We start from the raw sequence: 13,761 nt of genomic DNA on the forward strand, positions 1-13,761 counted from the left end.
AGGCTAACAGTTTCCCCCTGCATCAAGTCTTTATGCTAAGCTAGGCTAAACATGGACGGGATGCTTGCAGTGATTTAGTTTGGCCGAAAATCACAAAAATCACAAAGAGAACCTGAAAGATCAACAGCCTGGAAACAGCCTGGAAACAGCCTGGAAACACGTCCTACATTCTCTATCTGGATCTCAGGTTGTTTTCAAAGCTGTACTGTTCAGTCCGGTTGACTTGTTTTCCTTCATGGTACAATTCATCTGGGCCGACCTGAACACAGGAATCTCACCTGTGGTGCTGACCAGCACTCAGACTTCAAGGTGTACTCTGCAAAGTCAACAGTATTGTATTGTCGGTCACTATCAAAGCTCATGACCGTCACAGCGGTCCGGTACGTAACGTCCACAGTACTGCTGATGCCGGACCGATCCAGCGGTCCATCAGATATCTGAAGTCTTCGCTTGGCACGATCGTGCAGCTCTGCTGGACTTTGTAAATGCTGTTGGATGGAAAGGTTCAAATTCTTCATTTCTGGAGGATTACGATGCTCTGAAAAGTCTTCCTGTGCCGCTGTGCATCACGTGACATCTCCACGCCGTCCAGCGCTGTTGACTCGGGAGGTCGGACCTTCTGAGCGTGTCCTTGACCAACTCAACCTTTAATCCATGTTTCCTACGTGTGTTTTCAAAGACTTGTGTTACTCTTACTACTGCACGTCACCTTTAAACGAGCTAATGAAGGTCATCAAACTTCATGACCCGAGCTCCAATCAGAGTCACCGAAGCCACCTGTGCTCAGGGCCTGAATATATGTAGCTACATAATCATTTTAAGACATAAAGCATTCGTTGTGTTGCAGTCTGTCTGTATCTGAAGGTCATCTTTCCCTCCATGAAAACATCATTTCAACAAAAGTCCTTCAAAGATGAAAAAACTGCACGCTGAGGTGAAAATGGGCATTTTGCAAACATCCTGTATTTCACAAACTTTAAGTTTCATGCAGACAGATGCATAATTGCTTGCCAGCTGTTGTTTTTCACTCGTGTATTATTCCACGGTGAGCATGTCTTGCAGATTAATCCTTTGTATGTGCGCGTACTTGGCAGAAAACGGATTCTGACTGTGAGTTTTCTTGGCTGACAGACAAATAAGCGCTCGCAGCTTCCTCGCGCTGTAGCAGCAGTCAGATTATTGACAGCAGCTCCTTCCTCTTTAGTTTCTGCTGCGCGTCACGTCAGCGCTGCTGTTTATGCAGGAAAACAGCGACTGCTCGCCTCCTTCAAACTCAAATTCAAATCCTAAAATTTGCCCTTTTGACACTGAAAGCTCAAAAAAAAAAAAAGACAAATTATCTTTTTTCAATAACGGAAGACAGTTTTCAGACAAAAGACAGAAACACTGACTCCTTCAATTCATGTCGGTAGACTAGAATGACGAGCTTCGTCCAATCAATGTGTGACAAAGACGTGTTAGTACTGCTCACTGAAGAGTTAGTACGTCCAGGTGTTGGTAGTGTTGTAGAGGAGGTCCTCTCTGAAGAGCTGGAGGTCTTCAGGAGGTCTGTGAAGGTAGAGAGGGACGCCCCTGATCTGTAGGAGCTGGTAGGACGTTCCACCAACGGGGAACAACAGACAGAAAAGTTTGGACTGTCCTGAGCCAGGAGGAGGTAACATCTGTCTGTATGAGGACGATCAAGAACCACAGACTGCTTTGTCGTCAGCGATCTGAGTTTAACGTGGCTGCTGCAGGTCGACAGAGGAGCTCCATGATCAGCGAGGTGACGTGTTGAAGAGCAGGCGATCATCTGAACGGGTTTCAGGAGGGAGAGTCTGCTCCACAGGAAGTTAACTTCAGTCAAACTGATTCTACCAACATCAAAAACAAACTTTCACTCTCGGGCTGATGTGGAGGTTCTTGACCCGGTTCAGTTCCTGTATGAACAGTCGACCCACGCCGCTGGACTTCATGTTGACCTTCTGAGATGTGAAAGTTTCAGATCTTCAGCTTTGTGTTGTAGCTGCTCTTTTAGCCTCAGTCATTCTGAACGAATCAATGTTAAACGGTTTACCCGTCGGCACGAGGACGGACAGCTCGGAAACAAAAGAGGAAAAAAATTAATTAAAAGGAGAGCAGCGAGCTTAAAGGTGAGCGTTAAAGAAAGGGGGAGGAGGTGGAGGGAGGAGGTGGAGGGAGGCTGGGGGATTGCAGCGGGGGAGGAGGAGGTGGAGGAGGAGGTGGGGGAGCTCAGATAATGAAAATAGTCCCTGAACTTGATTTCCTTAATCACTGCATGTCCCTCTTTCTGTTAATTGAAGATAATTATAGGATTTTAATTTTCTTATGTAGGTTAAAGAGGAGAGTGAGAAGTCAGGGCGGATGAAGACGGAGAGGCTGACGGAGTTTATTAGTGATGTGCGCGGAGTGACGGAGTTTAAAGCGTTCATGCACGTTGATAATAACATAAAGTTCTGAACGCTGAGAATGAAAGTGTCCGGCGACGTAAAGACGGTTTGATCACACGAAGATCGAAATATTTCAGTATATTAATCTGACTTTACACTTTCACACTGCTTCATTATTTCAGTCGAGACAAACTTTAAAAAGACGATTAACCTCTGCTCGACTTCTCCTGTTAATATTAAAGACAATAATAAAAAGTGAAGACAGCAAGATATTTACAACAACAACAAGGCGTGAAGTCTGAAGGCTTAATTAGAACAAAGGACACGGAGATGAATAAAAGTAAAATAAAACAGACTTTTAGTCGTCTGTTAAATTTGTTTTGTTTTATATTTATTAATATATTTGTATTAAAGGAGCAGTGGGTTTCTGTCATTTCCGATTGTGATTGAACGCAACACCCCCGAAGGCTCGCGTTAAAAACTAACACTAACGACGTAAAGCTAATAAACTAATCATCAGAGTTTCTGACAGTGAGACAGCGTTAGCAGACAACAAGAAATAAACAGGTAAGAAAGAGGCGGGGTCAAGGCCAGGTGAAAGAGGCGGGGTCAAGGCCAGGTGAGCGGGGCTAAGCTGAAGTCTAGTTTACATAAATGGAAAAGGTTACAAAGTGATGATATAATTACACATTTTCAGTCATGCTGATCAAACGCTCATCAGCCGACACACTAATACTGTAGTAGTATTTATTGCAGTGATACACATATGAACATGTACTTCACAGCTCCAGGTTATAGTGGCTTGTATTGTGTATATTTATATGTATATTTCCATAACAGGGCAGCTGCAGCCTGATTCACAACTTCGACCAGAACAGCTGACGTGAAAAACAACAACAAGACTTTGTAGATATGTTTCTTCTTTCAGGTCGACGTAAAAAGGCGAAATCTAAAGTACGTAACGACTCGTTTCATAGGGTGACTATATACCACAACAACATAGTTATATATGTTATATTCCATTTTTGTTGATAACTCAGCATAAATGTTACACACTGGACCTTTAATGTATTTAAAAAGTTTGTTTTAATTTTGTTTCTCAAAAAACATTTTTAGACAGTCTGCGGGGACGTCACGGAGACTACGTCCAGGTTTTAGACAGTCTTACTCTCTGTGCTGTGGCTGGTTGTATCTTTATGTCGTCGTTACTCGTCGCCATGGCGGCCGTCACCTTCCTGACCCGTGACGTGGTTCCACCTTCAGATTCAGGTCTGGGTCTCTGGCAGGTGAAGGTCTGCCTCGGCGTCACGTAATCCCGCTCACAGATGAGGCCGTCAGACGTCCGCGGGCCTATTTTCTGCTCGCTGCTCGTCGTGATTGCCTCTGAAAGATCAATCAGCGCCTCGCCGCACCGCTCCGCTTTCTCCTCGCCGACACGCATCACATAAATAAACTCAAATTACTGGACGCCGCGCTGTCCGTCTACACCGGCTTGTCTCCGGCCGCCCAAAGCGAGAGCGGCGTGGGGGGAAAAGGTGGGCAGCTTTTCATAATCGCTCCATTTGGCCGAGCTCACACCATTTTCTGCGATACAAAGGGCCGTGATTGTGCCCCGGCAAACATCGGCGTCCATTTCCAAGACAAATACTCGTGATTTCTTCATATTTCTGAGGTAATGGAGAGGCAACACAAAGCATTAGCTGCAGCTCACAGTCTGTATACAGACATATTAAAGCTGCAGCCTTTTCTTTTTACCTCTTTCACACATCCACTTTGTCCCAGAGCGCTCAGATATTACACACATCAGAAAGCCATTCCAAACATTTAGCTCCTGCAGACTGTCGTGCTTTGTGTCGTTAGTTCAGTCGGCGGCTCTGAAAGTGGAAAATAAAGCTTTGAAAGCAGGAAGTCAACACCTGCACACGTGGACGCACAAACACAGTGTTTTCTCACGGTGCGGTTCAAACGGTCACGACAACACCTCCACCCTACCAACATCTGTACCACACACACACACACACTCCACCTTTATTAAACCGTCCTTCACATGAATCATGTCTGTGCTTCATGTTTTGTCCTCTCAGTTTGAGTTTTTTTACCCTGAATCCCCAGCACTCCGACCGAGCCAGAGAACGCCGCCTGAATCAACAAAAACTTCAGTCAAGGACCAAAATGATACAACACTAAATGAAAGACATCCAACAAGGAAACATCGAAGCGATCAGTGTCCACTGTTAAAGACAGAAACATTTAAAGCTTCCACACTCCCTCAGGTCGTCCAGGATGAACCTCGACTCGGATCGTGCCCTCGATCTCCCCACCTGTCAATCAAAGCGTCCACGCTCTTAACCCTGCATAACTTTAAGCCTTAATATAATGTGAACAGGTGAGTTGTATATAAATTCACCCTCAGTACAGTTGTCATGAACGGGGAAATTAGCTACAGAGACCAAAACTGTTTTTTGTACCAGGCTGTAAACATGTTTATTTCTGCTGTGAAGTTGGACATTTGGACATGGGGACTTATGGAGACTGACTCACTTCTTCTGGAGTCTTGTTGCTGTATAGGTTTGTGGTTGTGCAAACTTGAACTACTTTACATACTGTATAATATTTACAGTAAACGTGTGTAATACATTTGAACTCACTGGTTTCCAAAGAAAAGAACAAAGGTGACAAAATGGCAGCTGGTGATGCTCCTGTGTTTGTAGTCCTCGTCTCTGACAGCTCACCTTTTACAGACAGTCGAGGATTTCATCACTGAAGATGAAGAAGATGAAATGATTGCCTTTATTAGTGGTTGTTGGGCTGATGATTGTCACTGACTGGAGGATTTACCTTTATTTCACCTTCAGATCAGCCGTGTTTTAGAAAAGTCTTCTGGTTTCTTTTGGACTCATTTCCAGGTGAAACTTTAACATGAACTATTTTCTTCACAGCGATCAAAGTGTATGAACTCTACAGATCATTTACAAGCTCCTCTTCCTGGAATGACTCAGCTCTTGATAAGCCCTCCCTCTTCTTCCTGCTCTCAAACACAGCCAGCTCCTCTCTGCTCAGGTGTTTCCTTGTTCCCTCCCCCTCAGATCTACAGTTTGAAGATGGGTGGAACCAACATGTGCTGACGTGTCAGCTGACAGGCCGCATGTTGTTGAGATCAGAGCTCAAACTAGTTTCAGCTATGAGGAAGTCAAACTCAGACAGTCGTCGACGCGGAGAGGAGAAATGGCGCAGCAAGGAAATAAACTGGACCGGGAAACCTTCTCTTGTCCGATCTGTCTGGATCTACTGAAGGATCCGGTGACTATTCCCTGTGGACACAGCTACTGCATGAACTGTATTCAAAACTTCTGGGATGGAGAGGATGAGAAGAGAATCCACAGCTGCCCTCAGTGTAGGCAGACCTTCACACCGAGGCCTGTCCTGAAGAAAAACACCATGTTAGCAGCTTTAGTGGAGGAACTGAAGAAGACTGGACTCCAAGCTGCTCCTGCTGATCACTGCTATGCTGGACCTGAAGATGTGGCCTGTGATGTCTGCACTGGGAGAAAACTGAAAGCTCTGAAGTCCTGTCTGGTCTGTCTGGCCTCTTACTGTGAGAAACACCTCCAGCCTCATCATGATGTAGCTCCATTAAAGAAACACAAGCTGGTGGAGCCCTCCAAGAAGCTCCAGGAGAACATCTGCTCTCGTCATGATGAGGTGATGAAGATGTTCTGCCGTACTGATCAGCAGTGTATCTGTTATCTCTGCTCTGTGGATGAACATAAAGGCCACGACACAGTCTCAGCTGCAGCAGAAAGGACTGAGAGGCAGAGAGAGCTCGAGGTGAGTCGACTAAACATCCAGCAGAGAATCCAGGACAGAGAGAAAGATGTGAAGGAGCTCCAACAGGAGGTGGAGGCTATCAATGGCTCTGCTGATAAAGCAGTGGAGGACAGTGAGAAGATCTTCACTGAGCTGATCCGTCTCATGGAGAAAAGAAGGTCTGATGTGAAGCAGCAGGTCAGATCCCAGCAGGAAACTGAAGTGAGTCGAGTCAAAGATCTTCAGGAGAAGCTGGAGCAGGAGATCACTGAGCTGAAGAGGAAAGACGCTGAGCTGGAGAAGCTCTCACACACAGAGGACCACAACCAGTTTCTACACAACTACCCCTCACTGTCACGACTCAGCCAATCTACAGACTCATCCAGCATCAATATCCGTCCTCTGAGGGACTTTGAGGATGTGACAGCTGCTGTGTCAGAGCTCAGAGATAAACTACAGGACGTTCTGAGGGACCAACGGACAAACATCTCACTGACAGACACTGAAGTCCATGTTTCACTGTCAGGACCAGAACCAGAGCCCAAGACCAGAGCTGAGTTCTTAAAATATTCACGTGAACTCACACTGGATCCAAACACAGCAAACACACAGCTGTTATTATCTGAGGGGAACAGAAAAGTGACATTAATGAAACAACCTCAGTCTTATTCTAGTCACCCAGACAGATTCACTTATTGGGATCAGGTCCTGAGTAGAGAGAGTCTGACTGGACGTTGTTACTGGGAGGTGGAGAGGAGAGGAGGAGGAGTTGATGTAGCAGTCACATACAAGAATATCAGCAGAGCAGGGAGATCAGATGAATGTGGATTTGGATACAATGACAAATCTTGGAGGTTATATTGTGTCACAAACAGTTATTACTTTTGGTACAACAAAGTCCGCACTCCCGTCTCAGGTCCTCGGTCCTCCAGAGTTGGAGTGTACCTGGATCACAGTGCAGGTATTCTGTCCTTCTACAGCGTCTCTGAAACCATGACTCTCCTCCACAGAGTCCAGACCACGTTCACTCAGCCTCTCTATGCTGGACTTTGTATTTATTCTGGATCCTCTGCTGAGTTGTGTGAAGTGAAATAGACAGAAGTCATTGAAGGGTTAAATTCTGTGTTTCATGTCTTCAGCTTGTTTTGTTTCCATCATTGTTGCTGACAGCTGATTGTTGTGGCATTTCTTCACCTGTCAATCAAACACTGTGGGCGGTACTTTGCCCTCTTCTCATTGGTGGTTGTGTAAATGTTTGAGTTTCTTTAGGTGGCGCTCCTTCCTGTGTCTGTTTAGCCATGGAGGCTATCACTGCTCATGATGACTTTAGTTTGTATGATCAGAATCAATAAGGAGATGATTCATTCTTTTCTTGTACATATGTGAGATTCAATGAAGAAACAACATTTAGTTTGTGTCTCAGTCAATAAAGAGGATTTATTACACAGACTGCAAGTCTTCATGTTTTCATTGAACATGTCTCTAAATGAACTCCCTGCATTCACCCTGTTTATTTCACTGAGCTGCTTTCTCGTGGTTAAAGTGACAAATAAAGTTGAGTTTGAACTGAAGGTGACTGACAGTGAAGAAGAAGAACAGACAGATGGATCACCACAGACTGTAGAAAACATGGATGCAGTCGTGACAAAGTGCCGTTGTGAAGCTCCGTGTGGTCGCTCTGGTCGTCTCCGTCTGGGCGGTCCTGCCTCCGCCGCCTCCAGACTAATCTAAAAATGGTTATAGAGGCGGAGCTGAATGAAGCCTGGTTGATCAAACAAGCCACCTGTGACCACACCCACCTGTCAATCAAAGCGTCCACGCTCTTAATCCTGCATAACTTTAAGCCTTAATATAATGTGAACAGGTGAGTTGTATATAAATTCACCCTCAGTGGACGTTAGAGGAACTGCAGTTTGGTCGTAGCTCTCAGTTTCTTGTCGACTTTCAGTTTGTTTTTTTGTTACAGCTCAAAAAGTAACAACTTAAATTTCATGCTGTGAAAAAAAAAAAGATCAGAGAATCATATTCAGAACAGAACCGGGTCGACAGTGCTACTTTATGCTTCATACCTTCAGTTTGTGACTTTGCATGCTCCTCTGTGAACATTTAAATCCAATATTTTCACAGACTGCGCTGCAGACTTCAGATTTCAACTTTGATTTCAAACATTTTATCATTCAGGACGGACCAGAGACGTGTTAGGTCACAGAAACACCTCTGAAGACGCCAAACAGGTTTTTAAAGGCTATGTGACGGAATCAGGAGGTCTAATTAACATTTATATGCTGCACTTTTCTACCTTAATTGCAAAGAAATGTTTCATCCCTGGGTAAAAACTCGTGAGATGTTTTGAAAGCAGAACAGTCCCACAAAGGAGCAAAAAGCTAAAAGTGAAAGTGAGTTTCAACCTTCAACACAAGCAGAAGAAAATGTGTCTGTAGATGAACGACTGAAGGAGAGAATGAAAGTCACAGATCTTTGCAGGAACTTTGATCAACTTCCTTTGATACAGACCATGAAGATGATGTGAAAACATTTTAAATACATGATGCAGTGAATTGACATCACGTGTCTGTCCAAACGGACAGAGAGCTTCATAGCTGAACACTTGCAGAAGTATTGGCCTGCAGACTCTCTGCTGCAGTGTGGATGACAGTAAAACTCCTTATTGTGTGCATTGATTTAAATATTCATGCAATCATCTCCATTTATCTCTGATATCTGCAGCAGTAATCGCTTCCTAAATTCAATTTATGTGTCAGACGCGCTGAACAAAAAACCATTAACCTCATTTAAAGAGGAGAAACACGTCGAACAAACAGCGCCGTAAATATCTGCAGAGCAGTTCTCAGCTGTCACGGCCTCCTCTCCGTCTCTGTTCAGTGTTTTCACGTCGTCGTGGAGCATAAACAAACACAAATATTCGTCTTTATGATTCACTCGACGGCTGGAGTTTGACGCCGAGCTGCAGCGATCAGACGTTTTCGCTTGAGCGTCCGTCCCAGCAGGCCGAGCGAGGCGGGTAAATAAAAATAAATGCTCTCCAAACTGTGGCGACGAGGCCGACCGCTGCGAGGAGACTCTTCAACTTCAACCCCATCACGAGCGGTGAGAGCTGCCGAGCCTCAGAATCCACCGCCGGGCCCCGAACGCAGCGCGCCTTTTTTTCTTTCCTTACATTTTATCTGGCGCTCTTTAATTGACTCGCAGTGTGGCGAAGGAGCAGCGAGGAGGCAGCGAGGGAGCCGCTGAGAGGAAAGTGATGTTCCTAGATGTGGAAGACAGTTGTGGGAGGGCTGTGATGAAAAAATAATGATGCTAGTTACATTCTATTACACAAAATGTGGAAGACGGCGATGAAGTCCTCCTGCAACACTTCCTGCTTAATATCACTATCATCGAGTGCTGCCGCCACTGCCGCTATGAACTCTGGGACATCACACAGCGAGGAGCTGCTCTCACACACACACACACACACACACACACACACACACACACTCGTACTTACTCTGTGTGTTAATTTATGCTGCTTTTAATGTATTTTTTATGTCATATTTCACCTCATTATGGGTTTTATTTCTCTGCAGCCACGCTGTAGCGCTCGTTAGCGCCGTGTTAATGTCGTTTTTTAATGGTGGTTATCGTCTTATTACTGTTATTACTGTGATTATACATTAACACATAAACACGTATATGAACTCACATCATTTCTGCAGGTTTATTTGAAGATTCGTGAAATGAAGTCTGTCAGCTTTACAGAGGCGTCAGAATATTCCTGTGACCTGCTGAACTTTCCTCTAGCGCCACCTTAAGGCTGAGGTTCACGCTTAAAGGGACAGTGCAGGGTTTTCGAACATCGATTTAAATCTAAATATTTCATATTTGGAGTCATTCATTGCTTTACTTCAACACACACGTGACATAATGACGCAGTTTCAGTGTTACATATCATTCATGCATACTCTTACATACATCTAATTATACGAAGCTGTGCAGTTATATTTAATGATCTCCACTGTACAGTTACCTCCTGCTGCATTCATCGTGGCAACATTTCCTGCTGCACAATTATTCATATTAAATGATCTAACATGTTTGTCTGTGTACTTGAAAGCTGCATATACAGTATATATATTTAGAGTATATGTTTTTCTAGTTTATAGTATATCTCAGAGTTTTTCTTTCTTATTTATATTCATAAAGATTTTTCTCCTGCGCCTTGTTTACTGTGAGCTGCTGTAACAGTTTTCCACAGCGTGGGTCAATAAAGTCGATCTTATCTCAACACACGAGTTGCAGGTTTACTGCTTCTTGATCTGCAGCAGATACATTTATTATATCAGATTTTGAGTCACACAAATAAAACTCGATAGAGTTTTTGTCAAAGCAGTCTGCAGACTTTAAAGACCGGATGATGGATGATCCAGTGTCTGATGAGGAAACGCTCTAAATGTCGCGGACACTTCAGAAATGTAATATCAGTCTGTCCTGTTGCTGGACATTTGTTCATCTTCAACAGTCTGCTTCGTCAAACTCGCCTACAAGCTTCAGACTACACTGCAGGTTTCACTATAAAGACTAAAGTTAAGGTTTAACCTCGTCTAACACTTTTAATTGCGTCGTGTAAGAGATGCCAAGGCTGGAAAATAAGACCTGATCAGAAACAACTCACCCAAATAAACCAGAGTGTTTGTTCTGGACAGCGTCATGTCTCATGGCAGCGGAAAAACTGATTTTTTTAACGAGGTATCAAACACACGAAGTAGAAACCAGGCCGAGTGTCCACACAGTCTGTAACAAGCAGCCTTTCCTCGAAGAAGAGAAATAAATCATCTCTTTCTGACATAAATCAACATTTTAAAGGGTTTTCTGGAACCTGGGGTGAAGTTTCTTGATGTAGATTTCAGCCTCAGTCTTGCACAAAATAATGTAGCATCAGTTACTTATTGTATCAGGTCAAATCAGCCTGTTCTGATTTATTCTGTGCATGAAGTATCTTTAAGGAGACACGGCCGTGTTTCACGTCACAGATGTTGCACAAACCAAAGATTCTTGCACGATCGGCGCCCTGAGACGCTGAACTCGCCTCTCTGCAGGAATCTCGTGTATTTTTATGATTTAACTGAGTCAGTTCAGCAGAAATGGAGAAGAAAGAAGCTTTAACGCAGACAGGTGATATTTGTGCAGTTTGCACTCGACAGGCTCGGCACGTAACGCGTAAAGTAAGAGTCTAATGAAAATGAGCGGTGTGCAGGTGCAGCAGGAACAAACGCTTCCAAACAGTCACAGTCACATCAGAGACAGAGCAGAGTAAAAGTCCATCAGTCTTAATATCAAAGCTTCAGGATCGCTGCACCAAACTCAATTTAAAATCTGCACTAAATAAAGCAACGAGAGCGCCTCGCTGAGTCTGACACAGTTTCATCAGGTTCAGATTAGATGAAACTTTATTGATCCCCGCAGGGAGACGGTGTCACTGCGGCGGGAAAATAATAAAAGGCTAAAATTGAATATAATTAGAAATATGGTAAATGAGGGCCAATACGCAAGACGATAGGAGTGGAGGATGAGCTGCGATCAGGACAAAGGACAAAGAGAAGAAGAACAGAGGAGAGTCAGACATGAGTTCATTTACACGGCTGAGCGAAAGAAACGAAATGTCAAAGATTTCAAATGTGACACGTGACGTCGTTTTATTGTTCCATTTATCAAACGTACCCGAGAACCACAAGAAGCTGATGAGAGTATGAAGTATATTCTTCCTTTCTCTGCTGTTCAGTCAAAGAGCTGAAGCATCTCAGGGATGGACCGGCACTGCGGACGCTGTACCGGACCGTTGTGGTTCAGAGGGACAGGGAGGAGCTGGGAAACACCTGCTGTGGCCTGCTAAACCTGCCACCACCAGGACCCGACCCAACCCGACCCGACCCGGGATAAGAAGAAGGAAATGGACAGACTGATCTTTATGTGGTGGTGTCCTGATCTGCCCGGCCTAGTTCTAAAAACACGCCACAAATATTCAGTTTTTAATCAAACAAAGAGAGAAGAGAGCGTTTGTTGGGGACTATTTTACACGGCGGATAAATCCACATTTGGTGCTCTAGTAAGATTGGTGGCAGCGGGACGGTGTGTGTGTGTGTGTGTGTGTGTGTGTGTGTGTGTGTGTGTGTGTTTAATAGTTCTTTGGTCAACACTGCTGCAGAGCTCGACGATAAATCAGACTGAGGATGAATAAAATGTATCAGCGGCTCCAGATTTGTGTAGAAAATGAAAAAAAAAAAAGGTTGAATGATTCAGTGGATGGAGAGCACGTACTCCTCCTCACTCCTCCACCTCCTCCTCCACCTCCACCTCCTCCTCCACCTCCTGCAGCACGTCTTTAAAATGTGAAACATGGCAGCTGCTCAGCTACCAAACTGAAAACGCTGCGAGTGGCTCTCTCCCCAAATCCAAATCTATTCTCTCTCTTTCCCTTCGAGTTTTTATTCCTTTTACTCAATTTTCTCTCCCTCCTCCTCTCTCCTCCTCCTCGTCCTCCCTCCTCCCTCCTCCCTCCTCTCTCCCTCTGAATGGAGGCCCACCCTGTAGTTTTGCTGAGCAGGCAGATCATGAATCGAGCGGCGTTGTCGAGGCGGCCGCTTCCACAGCGCGCTTCATCAAAGTCAACGTGGTGTATTAAACACAGCGCTGAGGCCACGAGGAGGGAGAGAGAGAGGATGCAGGGATCTCTCCTTCACCTCCTCCACAGTGAAATGAGGACACAGCTTCGCTTTGAGGAGAGGAGGAGGAGGACGAGGAGGAGGAGGAGGAGGAGGAGGAAGGGGAGCGTCCTGTCCTGTGAGGATGAAGTCCAGGCCTCCTCGGTAGGCTGCTGTCAGAACGCCGGTTCTGTTCGGACGCTGTGTAAACTCGTGGCTGTGCTTTCAGAACTATAACGAACCTTCAGATCCGGTTTCAGTCCTGAGTCGTCGTTTTCGACAGCGAGCATCAACCTTGTAGTGAATCGATGATATCCAGAGCTGTTTACATCCCCGTCAGTCAGTCAGACGTCTCCTGACGGGTTCTCAGTCTGCACTCTCCGGCCTTGGACACACACACACACACACACACACACACACACACACACACACACACACACTTCTGGTGGTTTCCAGTGGTGGTGGCGTTGCCTCCAGAGGAGATCCTGGAGATGTTCAGATGTAATTGGAGTTATTAAAAACCAAAAAAGTACAAATATAAAAGATCCATCCTCAGTTGTAACGACACAGAAACAACACCACAAAATATATAATTAGAGGAAAATAATTAGAGGGAATCATGGGCCAACAAACAATTATCCCACCCCAGGAGGAGGAGGAGGAGGAGGAGGAGGAGGAGGAGGAGCAGCCTGAGCTGTGCCGTCTCCACATTTGTGTTTTGGTTTGTTTACCTGCTGCTTTAATGATGTCACAGCGTGTTTTTTAAAGACATCATGTTTTTCAGTGTTTCAGCTGCAGGTCAAACAGCTGCAGAGAGCAATGTGTGTGTGTGTGTGTGTGTGTGTGTGTGTGCTCAGGTGAAACCC

General features: G+C 44.9%; 1 protein-coding gene across 1 annotated transcript; it reads left to right on the forward strand.

Moving 5' to 3' along the window:
- Positions 1–5,615: 5,615 nt before the first annotated feature.
- LOC113746699 (tripartite motif-containing protein 16-like) lies at positions 5,616–7,292 on the forward strand. The gene has a single exon (XM_027283606.1). The coding sequence runs from the start codon at positions 5,616–5,618 to the stop codon at positions 7,290–7,292; it is 1,677 nt and encodes a 558-aa protein (XP_027139407.1).
- Positions 7,293–13,761: the final 6,469 nt, after the last annotated feature.

This window comes from Larimichthys crocea, chromosome I, assembly GCF_000972845.2.
Source record: "Larimichthys crocea isolate SSNF chromosome I, L_crocea_2.0, whole genome shotgun sequence".
NCBI classification, from domain to species: Eukaryota; Metazoa; Chordata; class Actinopteri; family Sciaenidae; genus Larimichthys; species Larimichthys crocea.

Bases quoted from the DNA above. Each gene is read 5' to 3' on its own strand.
- LOC113746699 (XM_027283606.1), top strand. From the start codon at position 5,616: ATGGCGCAGCAAGGAAATAAACTGGACCGGGAAACCTTCTCTTGTCCG.